Genomic DNA, 12,327 nt, shown 5'->3' with positions numbered 1-12,327 from the left:
CAAAAACAGAGCATGTTGTCACACGATTTTTATAATGGAACCTATCATTAAAATGTCTATTATGGACTTCTGAGGGGAATTTAACCAAGAATAATATATATATGAAGAGTTCAGATGCAAAAGCCTCTAAGTGCCATCTGTAATTTTTTCTAAAATGATCATTTTTATCAAGCTTGTATGCTTATGTTCAGTTATTCCACTTTAATGGCAATGAAAATTACCTATTAATTGTCATTAAAGTGAAATTACTGAACCTAAATATACGAGCTTGATAAAAATGCTAATTTTAGAAGAAAATTTCAGATGGCACTTAGGGGCTTTTGCATCTGAACTCTTCATGTACAAACATTGTAAAACAATATGAAACAAAAGCAATTCATTAAACAGAAAAAAACCTTGTTTTGACCATTTTGTCGGCCGAAATAAATAAATTGTATGAATTTACAACATTCAAATACATGTAGGCTAGTACTTGCCCCAATAAAACTTGCCCTGACCTGACATTTATGAAAAAGCACCCTTGTGTAACAAGTCACTGCTCACTTGAGAAGCATGCAATCCTAACCTTTGGGAAGAGCCGAGCCATAACTTTATAATGTCACAGCACATGAGAGATAAAAGGGTGATTCTGGCCTGTCTGTCTTGACATTGTCGACTGTATCAAACAATTAAAATCATGCAACAATTTCATAAGTTTGGCCGATACGTTGTGGTAAATAATGGCTCCTTATAGCATGACAAGTTCTAGTTCAAGTTCTTAGTTGACAGCATTCATCAGACTATTAACTTTTAATGGTTATTGCTAGATAACCACACAAATGAGAGGTTTAAACTGTATTTTATACACTAATGGCAAACCTCATAGAAAATGAGTAGCAAAAAGCAGCTCATGTAATATATAGTTTGACCTCTTGAGAATGAAAATCAACATTTGCTGAAGGTAACTGACAATTTGTTGAGACATAAAAAGTGTAATTTCTTTTCTGGACCTACTCCCATTTTCGTGGAAAGTGCCACATGCTTTTCAGATGGGTGTGACAAAATTACATGTTTTAAAGTGTACAGTGACATGTTATAAACGGCTACAGGCATTTGATGTGTTTAAAATTAGTTACTTTTCATGCTAGATCTATTATGCAAAATTCACTTTTACATGGTGTTTGTCGGCAGTGTGCGTACACAACCACCTTATAATGGCAAAAATCCACCCACTGCTCTTTTTTTAATCCCCATAAATCATAAGCAGTGTCTCTTGAAGTTTTGCAGGGCGGGGTTTATGCTAATAGGGCAGAGACCATCATCCATTGTGGGCGGGGCCTGTGCAATGTCCTCGCCCACAATTGCTGATGGACTCCGCCCTATTAGCATAAACACTGCCCTGAATGAGCTGTACACAGTCCGCCATGTTTATCTCCTCGCCAGAGCATTTAACAGCAGCAAGTAAGAAATGTATTCTTATTAAAGCTTCTAAAGTTATTCAGTCAAGAGCAGTGAGTGATTTTCTGTTTTCTTTTGTTGTTTGATTCATATTATCTGCATATATAGCAGTAGGTACTGTATATTATGCTGCTGTTGCTTTCACTTTAATACACAGGTCTAATATACACATGCAATTTAGCTGTTTACATAACAGACTGTGTTTATGTGAACTATGTGTGTTTTTGACATAACCTTGTGTGTATTTGACAGTTTAAGCGCAATGAGACGTGAAAGAGAACTTCCAGCCGTCTAACATCCAGCTCTCTGTGTGCGTGCTTTAGATGTGTGCAATCAGAAAACCACTTAAACTGATATGGCTTTAAAACGCATGCAGATAATAAACTTTCATGATGATGAAAATCTGCAATGTCACGTGTGCGTGACTGCGATAGAGATGATAATCAAAACCAAACAAATGTTTTGTTAGTTTCTGGCAGAGTATCAGAGGCACAGCTGTAAAGGCTCCGCCCTCTTCTGGAAAGCGGGGTGGGGAGCAACAGCTTATTTGCATTTAAAGATACATGCACAAAAACAGCATGTTTTTCCTTCCATCTCAAAAATGGTCATTTACAACACGGTATAATAAATGATCTGTGGGTTTTGAGCTGAAACTTCACAAATACATTCTGGGGACACCTGAGACTTACAGCTTGTAAAAAGGGGCATAATAGGTCCCATTTAACTTTAAAGGAGAACTCCGGTCAATTTTAACATTGAGCTCATTTTTTTGTACATTTGGAGTGCTGTCAATACAGAGAACAACGACAAAAATCGGTGTTGCCTACACCGAGTTATTCTATTTTTAAAATTTGCACCCTGTTGACTTCAATGGGGCAAGTACTAAACCTGCTTTTAGCCTCTTAACATCCTTGATGTGTCATTACAAGTGCACAGAAAATGTGAGTGATTCCTTCTGAGTGAACACGAGTGAATCTGACTGCAGTAGATGTTAAAGATATTAATAAAAATGATGTTATTTAAGCCAGCGCAAATACCTGTGTTTACATCCTGTTTTCGGTTGAAGTCCAAAGTAATCGATTGCCGAGTTCATGCGCGTGATCATAGGTAACTAAACCTATGCGCGTGAACTCGGCAATCAATTACTATGGACTTCAACCGAAAACAGGATGTAAACACAGGTATTTGCGCTGGCTTAAATAACATCATTTTTATACATATCTTTCACATCTACTGCAGTCAGATTCACTCGTGTTCACTCAGAAGGAATCACTCACATTTTCTGTGCACTTGTAATGACACATCAAGGATGTTAAGAGGCTAAAAGCAGGTTTAGTACTTGCCCCATTGAAGTCAACAGGGTGCAAATTTTAAAAATAGAATAACTCGGTGTAGGCAACACCGATTTTTGTCGTTGTTCTCTGTATTGACAGCACTCCAAATGTACAAAAAAATGAGCTCAATGTTAAAATTGACCGGAGTTCTCCTTTAAGTTAGATACCAGTTTATCAAGCATATCTAATAGGGTTTAGCATCTAATGCTTTTTTAAAGGCAATATGGAACACTAAAGTGTTCTGTGTATTATAGTGTATTAATGTCAAAAAGCACAGGAAAGCAATGTAAGTTTTGTACATCTAACATTTTTGAACCGCACTAGGAATGAATGCCACTTTCTTATATGGCCACAGCACACAGTCGAGAGGCATGTAACTAAGGTTTACAGCATGGTCAGGTAGACAGGAGGAATGCGCGCGCTCTAGTGACGCGCGTCTCTTCCACTTTAAGAAGGCGGATTCGCCGCTGCACACACTGTGTGTTTATTACGAGCCTTTAAGTGGCACATGGAAGCGATACAGTAAAACCCATGTCTCTAAATATGGCGAAACCTACTGGCTTTGACAGCACACGCAACGGCTTGGAAGTTTTTTTCAATTCTGCATTTCATTACGATGACGTGTAAGTTAGACGAGTTGTCATATTTTCTGTACGTATATCAACTAGTTTCACATGGTTCTTCTTCTGCCACACGCGCCCGTAAATGCGGCAGCGTTGGCGACTCCCGTCTGATCCGACTCTCACAGCTGGATATTATCGGCTGTTTAGGAGGAACTCCGGAGAGCTGAAGACAGGTCAGGAGAGCAGAGACTGAGATGGAAGAGCTGTCAAGCCCGAACAGACGCCAGTAAGCTTGTGGATTCAGTGATTTACACGCCATGGCAGCGTCTAGTAACTCCAGTCTGTCGGGTTCCTCCGTCTCTTCGGGTGAGTACTAATGAAACGAAATGAAACATGGGTATTTTGTTTGGGAATCTGAAGAAGCACTTGACGTGATAATGGAAAAAAGGATATGGTTGGCAGTTTCATTTCTGTGGTTTTGGATGGAATTAAAGCAGACAGGATAGAACATGGTGAAGAGGTGTGTCAAACAGTATACCTTTTCTTCATCCAGGACGAACTAGACCCACCTTTGACTTCCTTCACCAATGCAAGAGCATGCAGTTTTTAATATCAACCAATGCACGGTGGCAGAGGATTGTGTAATGTCACACTCCCAGTGCACGAGTTTTACAGGCCACCTCTATCTGATAATATGGCATATGACTCTTTGGTTTGATCACGATCACTGTTAACCATTATGCTGGGAGGTCAAAAAAACAAATGTGCTGAATTATAAATATTGTAATTCCAAATAATATCCTATTTTTTAATCCTCAGTGAAAAAACATTGGCTACTGCATGAAAGCATTTTGTCTTCTCTCTCTAATATAGCTATATTTATATTAAGTTGTGGCAACCCTGTTACCGTACACTCTTAAAAATAAATGTTCTTTATTGGCATTGATGGTTCCACAAATAGCCTTTAATATCCATGGCACAAAAGGTTCTTTATAGTGGAAAAAAGTTTATTAAAATGTTCTTCACACTAAAAACTGGTTCTTTTTGAGGAACCCAAAATGGTTCTTCTATGGCATCGCTGCAGAATAACCTTAATTTTTAAGTCTGTCGTTCCCCATAACAAGTCCATAAATAATATAACTTTTATTATCTTATATTTTGTGAGGTTTGCTATAAAATCTTAAATAATCAGCCCTAGGGTGTTACAGCTGTTACCATGATCTTAAAGAGCATATTATCGAAACCTGGATATTTGTGGAAATATCAGCGTATTGAGGAACCTTGTCAATGATTCATCCGTGCGTTTGTTTCTTTTTTAATCAAAACACGCTCTTTCATTTAAATGACAGACTTGTCCAATCATCAAGTTCGCATAAATACCCTGCCCCTTTCTTTCAGTCGACTGCAAGCTCACATTCAGATCTTCAGTGTCAACTATTGATATCCCAAGTATATATCACTGCCAGTAACGCCAACAGTCGACATCTCAGAAAATGATCCGAACTTTAAAAACTGGAAAGTTTGGTTTTTGTTGTGTCCATTTCAACATGTTGTAACGTGGGAACCAAAAACTGGTTTGGACACATCCATCACAAATGCACTTCCCTCCCATTGTCTCAAGGGATAACGGTTAGACAACAGACATATAGCCTACCCTAAATCTCAACATTTTAGAATTTTTTTGCATCTAAAATGAGTCATCAAATGTTTTAATGGGTGTGTGATGAAAACTAATTACCCTAAAAGCTGTTCCTCTCTCCGTTTTATGCACTTGAAAGATTTTCCATTATCCTCATCTTATTATCTGCAAGAAATTATTGATGTTGAAAATTAGCTTTTAAAATTACCTGTCATCTTCCTAACTGAGTGTCATGGTGTTTGAACTACATTATCTCAGGTTTGATTGCCAATATATTAACTTCCACCTATATTACCTGTTAATTTTCAAAACTTTTGCCAACACCACATTTAAATCTACACTCATGTACACTACTGTTCAAATGTTTGGGGTTGGTAAGATGTTTTCTGCCTTTTATTTGATAAAAAATACTTAAATATTTTGAATATTATAAAATGAAATTTATTCTTGTGATGGCAAAGCATCATTACACCAGTCTTCAGTGTCACATGATCCTTCAGAAATCATTCTAATATGATGATTTGCTGCTCGTTAAACATTTTATTATTATTATCAATGTGGAAAACAGTTGTGCTGCTTAATATTTTGCCTTTTTTGATCAATTTATTGTGTCTTTGCTGCATAAAATGATTAATTTCTTAAAAAGAAAAAAATTACACTGACGCCAAACTTGATGTAGTATGACTTATTCACATTTTGTGAGGTTAGATGAGAAACGCACATTGGTTGGAAAGAACGGAAACCACCATCCATAAATCCACAATTCCCTGTAAGACACAAAACACAGTAAATGTCTTGCATGAGGTTGGCCGGAGGTGTGAGAAGCTCAAAAGGGTTTGCAGGTGTTTAAATAAACCGATCACAAGAGTGAGATAAGGAGGTTGGAAGCGCACTCAGAATCACTCCCACATATTAACACCCTGTTCTCATGCTGCTCCGCTTGGCATTGCGTTTGTAAGAACAGAAGGAAGGATGTGTATGTTCTGAGGAACAGTACACGTCTCAAGGGAGTGCAAGTTCAAATAACAAGCTTTGTTAAATGGGTGTGTAAAGAAGAACCGTTTTCGAGCAGGCACTCATTTCATTGAAGATCAATAGTGACCTTGGGAGAGAGAAAGAAAGGGTTTGTCTCATTCAATTCGTGCTTGCTGTAACTCTTCATCCAGAGGCGCAGAACCGCGATTCCTCCCCCCACGCCAAGCCACGGGCTCTTGAGATCCAGTAAAGGGATCAAGCCAAGCCATGACTCTCCGTGGTCGCCATCCATTCCCAAATAGATTATCTCACATGCGTGTTGCTGAAGAAGCAGAACTGCACTGTGGCTGCGAGGCCTGGAGAAGGCGGAGGAACTTTTGTGCCTGCGGTACGGAGAGCTGTCATTAGCTCCGTGCCCCCGGTGTAATCATTGGATGCTGAATACTAGGCTCGCCGTGTCTGTCACAGGAGTATCATTATGTTGGAAAAACACTTTTTTTGGCTGAAAACTCGTTTCGTCTAGTTTGTGTGCGTGCAATGCGCACCCGTTCTGCTTTATATTAGCCAAGGACAGGGCTGTAAACAAATGCAGGGCAGAGCGAGATGGATGCCGCTCTGCTCAGCTCTTCTGACTTCAAAGGCCAGTTTGAGCTTTTGATGTTTCCCTGAAGGAAAACTGGGACTGCAGCTCAGAACTGCAAGCTTGTGAGCGATGTTGAAATTATGGGGGATTTCATGGGTTTGCGCTGATTTGATTGCTTCTAATCTGAAGGGGTTGCGTTAACTTAAGTTTGGGAAACTTGACCAGAAGGTTGCTGGTTTAATCCCAGTAAGGAGGGACTCAACTGTCCACTGTACCCTTAAGCGAGACATTTAACCCCAGGTTGTTCTAGACGGATTGTCTTGATAATAAGTGCACTTCAGTAAGTCGCTTTGGATAAGACTTTGGATAAAAGAACCTGCTAAATGACTACTTTACGTAATTATGAATCTGCATGTGGTAAGTGAGTGAGGTAGTTGTTAAGTTTAGGTGTTTATTAGTACTTATAAAGCATAATGCCTTATTCTGCATGACAATATTCTACATCCCCTAATCCACAATACCTAAACTTAACAAATACAGTACCTCACTATCTATTAAGCAATAATTAGGAGTTTATTGAGGCAAAAGCCATAGTTAATATTAAGAATTGGACCCTAATCTAAAGTGTGACCGAATTTTTATTTCTAACATTAATAATTACTTGTAAATGCTAATTATTGGTAATATTGTGAAGTATTTTTAAAATATTTAAAATGTTATTTATTCTTGTGATGGAAAACCTGAATTATTCCAGTCTTCAGTGTCACGTGATCCTTCAGAAATCATTCTAATATGCTGATTAGGTGCTCAAAAAACATTTCTAATTATTATCAGTGCTAAAATCAGTTGTGCTGCTTAATATTTTTGTGGAAACCATGAAGCATTTCTGTCAGGATTATTTGATGAATAGAAAGTTCAAAAGAACAGCATTTATTTGAAATGGAAATCTTTTGCAACATTATAAACTTATAACTTAACTGTCACTTTTGATTAATTAAATCTGTCCTTGCTGATTATATTTTTGAATGTTGGTTGCACCGTTTGATTTGGCAGACAAAACATTTTCTTTTAAATTTATAATATATAAAATATGAAAATGAATTGTATTTAGAAATTTAAAACATAATTTGGGCATCTTATAAGAGATGCATTCAAGACATTGTATGTATAACTATATTTTTAATATGTTTGAATAAATTAGTAGATTTAGACCAATATATTTGTATGGCATTGATCTAAAAACGATCCTTTTTGATTTCATATTGACTGCTCATCTGTACTTGATCATAGTCATCATGAAATGACGTCTGCTTTTTTGTGGTTCTGTTCTTTGTTCTTCTGGAAGTGAAGGGCGAATTCTACAACAGGAACATATCACATGATTGAAAGCTCTGGTAAGCAAACAGCAAGAGAGATAACTCTCAACAGGGCTTGCCTGTCCTTTTACTCGGCCTCTTTGCATTGCACGCGGCATCGGCTTGTTTGAGGTAAAGCTCTGTTTTTCGTCCTGGAGTTGGTTAACATCAAAGTCAAGTCAACAGCTAAGGGAAAAAAGAGAATAGAAGAACTCTTACAAATCAATTCATGCAAACAAAATCACTCTTAAAGGGATAGTTCACCCAAAAATGAAAATTACCCCATGATTTACTCACCCTCAAGCCATCCTAGGTGTATATTACATTCTTCTTTCAGACGAATACAATCGGAGATATATAAAAAAATGTCCTGGCTCTTCCAAGCTTTATAATGGCCGTTTCTGTTTTCAAGTCCATCATGCATCCATCCATGATAAAAAGTAATCCACGCGGCTCTGCGGGGGTTAATAAAGGCCATCTGAAGTGAATCTATGCATTCGTGTAAGAAAAATATAAATTTTTAAAACTTTATCAACTAAAACAACTAGCTTTCGGCAGACGGCCTACGCAAGTGGACTTGCGCCAAAACAGTAACACTTGACGATGTAGGATGTAGGAGTAGCGTAAGCTTTGATGCCTTTCACGGTTCAAACAAACAGGGCTGGACAACAAACTCAAGCTCCTCCAACATTTCTCTTTAAAAACTGAACGAATTCCACGTTCGTCATTACGCTGTGCGTCAGGTCAAGGGTTACTCTTTCGCCGTAAATCGATGCGTACGGCCTTTTGCCGGAAGCAATATGGATGTTTTTCTTACACGAACCCTTCACTAAACTTCAGAAGGCTTTATTAACCCCCCAGAGCCGTGTGGATTACTTTGATCATGGATGGATGCACTTTTATGGACTTCAAAACAGAAACGGCCATTCACTCTCATTATAAAGCTTGGAAGAGCCAGGACATTTTTTAATATAACTCCGACTGTATTCGTCTAAAAGAAGAATGTCGTATACACCTAGGATGGCTTGAGGGTGAGTAAATCATGGGCTAATTTTCATTTTTGGGTCAACTATCCCTTTAAGCTGAAGACTGAAGTCTGGGTAAATGTCTCAGCAGCAGCGGTCTAGTATAAGAACCTCGGTTTTTCGAGATCTTTTCTAAGCTGTTTCACGTAGCTAAAAAAAGCATGAATGAAGGGGCGAAAGATTGAATGGAAGCTCGGCCTGTGATGACAGAGCTGGTAAATGAGGCGTGCACATCACTTACTGGCCCGAAAATGGTACTTTCTCTCCTTCGCTCTTCGGAAAGCTGCTCATTATTATAATCTTGTTTTTAAAGGCTTTCGTTTCTTACTGAAGCCACTGTAATACGGTCTCTCCATTAGTGGTCACCTTAATAGTTTTCATGGTTTCTTGTGTGATTCCCTCTGTAGTTTAACAGTCAGTGAGTCTGAGTGAAATAATAGGCTTATTTAAGACTGCCATTTATTGGTTGAATAGAGTGTTGCTGAGAACCAGAGAAGAGAGTTTTTTTAGTGCTCACCTCTTCCTGTGTCTCTGCATTTATTATTAATCACCTCTGTGGATATTCCCATGGTCATCCATCACCCTCTGGAATCACATTACCAAACAATGGATCTCCCTGCTATTGATGTGTGCTTGTGTGTGTAAACTCATGGCAGGCCAACGGACCCTCAACAGTATGTTTACTGACCTTCTGATCATACAAAACTGGAAATCACTTTCTCAAACTAGCAAGATCTAATCTGATTGACTGGCCTCGTGCAACTTTCTGGCATTGGTGTATACAACCTGGATTTTTTTATTAATACTTTTATTTTGTGTAAAGGTATTTAGGTCGATACATGAGCACCAACATAAATATGTATATAAAATACAAAATGCATTGTAGACTGGACATTGTATACTGTGAGTCAAATGTCTGGCTACGTGAGACTGTTTGTTTCCTTTGCCAATCAGAAGTGAGGGGCTTCCAACAGTACATGCGGTACACGCACACACGCACACACACACACACACACACACACACACACACACACACACACACACACACAGACACACACACAAACACACACACGCACACGCACAATTAAACAAAGGCATACAGCCATACAGGAAAATACCCTAACCCACCCTCACTTGCATTCAGTGTTACAGGATAAACACACTTCATCTTGCCTTCCCTCACAGTTACTCTGTCTTGATGCCTTGTCTCGCACATAGTCATAAAATTCTCCACATTTCTTGCCAGTTCTGTTCCTGAAGATCCCCACACTCTTTAGGCTCATTGTGTGAAGTGGAAGTGATGTGTGGCTTTGCTTTCTGTGCCTCAGAGAGACGTAGAGTCTGTATAATGTACCCTAGCTCTTACAGAGCAGCATACTGTACAGATGGCCTCCCCGCAGGAGCTGGAACATGTCCCCAAAAACACTGGATCAGCACTAAATGTGTGCGTATTGCATATTCACATATGTGTGTTGGCTGAAACAGACTGCTGTGTGTGTGTGTGTGTATGGTTTTGCTGACATTTTTGGAGCAAATGTCTCTACAAGCAATGTTTTATTGGTTTTGCACATCCAAACTTCACTTTATATAACACAACAATAACGCTAAAAAACTAAAGTAACTTTGAATAGGCTGTCATCCGACGTTTTTCCCTTGATATTTGCATAAAGTTGAGCTTCTCTCAATGCTTTCTCCGACCTGCTGTCAATCCCACAATCCAATATGCAGACGTGAAGCTCAGCTTCAATAGGAATTCATTGAAAAAGCAGTGGACATGCACTTTCAACGAGGCAAATTCGCATGACCAACTGAACCTGATGTGAAATCCGCACTGGGAAAATCTTTTGCTCTCACATGAAATCCCTGATTATGTTGATTTCTATTAAGATGACTGGATTTTTGGAGAACAACAGTATATGTGACTGTACTTTTAGCCTTTTATGAGTACTTTCAACATTGTCATATGGACAAGCAGACTGTATTGAAACAAAACCTGCATTATTTCGATAACCAAAAAAAAGAAGAAAAAATCATGTTATACAGTTAAATATTATTAATAAGTAAGATGGTGATTCAGTAACCAGCTCTGATAGATTCAGGTGAATGAAGGATTCACACTGATTCGTTTACATCCAGCACGATAACTATAAAGGTAAATATAACGCATACCAACGCATGATAACTTTCTGTTTATAATAAGCATGCGCACAGTTATGTAGTCTGCTGCTCTAAGTGTGCAAGCTCTTTAAAGTCAGGTGGTTTCTGATCGGCTGTCAATATTTATATTGTTCATCAGCTGGAAAACAAATCTTGCTGAAAGTGATTTAATAATATAGTCTAACTATAATAATATAGACTATAACATCACTGTATCATTATAGTTGTAGTGTGGACTTTCCTAGTCTTCATAGAATTAGAAAGATTTCTGCAATTAGTTTATAAGCCAAACATTAAGAGTAGTATTCTAGTATATTGTTCTGAATTCAGCCTATGTTTTTGATTTACTAAACAGAACATGTTTCATAAGTCATGTTTGTTAGTCAAATAACATTGGTGGCATTGCATGTTTTTGCATGCTGCCAGCGAGTACAGCTTAATGGAAAGATGTTTCTTGCCAGTATATCTTTTAATTGCCTCACATTCAAAAAAGACATAAGGCAAACTCACATTCACAACTCAAAAAAAGAAATTGCCATGGCCCTGAAAATGCTTGACAAGTAAACACTGCACATAATGGTAAACCTGAAAGCACACATTGTGGGGACGATCGGTAAGCATTACCAATCATTAGTTCAGTATAAAAATAATTGGAGTCTAAGTTCCCACAATGATTAAAAAAAAGATGTGTGTGTATATGCAAAGGTGTTGGGATTAGATAGTCAGGTTTTACTAAGGCCGTGTTCCTCCACATGCAGATACTTCATACTCAGTTCGTTTGAAGTACATACTGCTAGTCTGTTTCTGCATTTCTATGTTCTGCCCTAAGGATGCCTGTTCCCTCTCATCCGCTGAGCTTTAATTTGTGTGAGAGATAAGAGTCTGCCCAAGAAAGTGGGAGCTGTGAGGGTGTGTGTGTGAGCTGCAGATAGTCGCTCAACTTTCCATCTCAAAGCAGCAGCTTTTATGCTCTCAGATTCTTTTAAGCAACGGAATATTTTCTGCAACAACCTTAAAGAGCAAATGACATTTAACATTACCCAGCCTGTAAAATACTACCTCAAATGGATGCTTGTGCTTAACAGCTACGGTTGAAGTTGAATAAGTTCTTTTAGAGCAAATCTCCAACAATTTGTCCTTGGTTGGAACATTGTAATCAGATTCATCTAGTCTCTTTTTTCAGTAATGGCAAACACTCCTCACAGATTGCCTGTAGCATTCAGGGAAGGAAATTTTATTAATTAAAAGCCTTTTCTCCT

At 38.3% G+C, this 12,327-nt stretch overlaps 1 protein-coding gene across 4 annotated transcripts in view; it reads left to right on the top strand.

Moving 5' to 3' along the window:
• Positions 1-3,172: 3,172 nt before the first annotated feature.
• chn2 (chimerin 2) overlaps positions 3,173-12,327 on the top strand; it is a 48,495-nt gene continuing 39,340 nt past the window's right edge. The window contains exons 1-3 of one of the 4 annotated variants that reach the window (XM_081389088.1): positions 3,262-3,394; positions 3,542-3,700; positions 7,882-7,925. In XM_081389088.1, the coding sequence (XP_081245214.1) occupies positions 7,910-7,925 (16 nt within the window). In that variant the 5' untranslated portion in view covers positions 3,262-3,394; positions 3,542-3,700; positions 7,882-7,909. Of the gene's footprint in view, positions 3,395-3,519; positions 3,701-7,876; positions 7,926-12,327 lie in introns of those variants that run through there. The other 3 variants (XM_081389086.1, XM_081389087.1, XM_081389089.1) reach the window with 3 other exon arrangements.

Source organism: Scardinius erythrophthalmus (assembly GCF_964197995.2).
Source record: "Scardinius erythrophthalmus genome assembly, chromosome: 16".
Classification (NCBI taxonomy): Eukaryota; Metazoa; Chordata; class Actinopteri; order Cypriniformes; family Leuciscidae; genus Scardinius; species Scardinius erythrophthalmus.
Note: the sequence above shows the minus strand (reverse complement) of the source record. Positions and strands in the feature narration are given on the sequence as shown.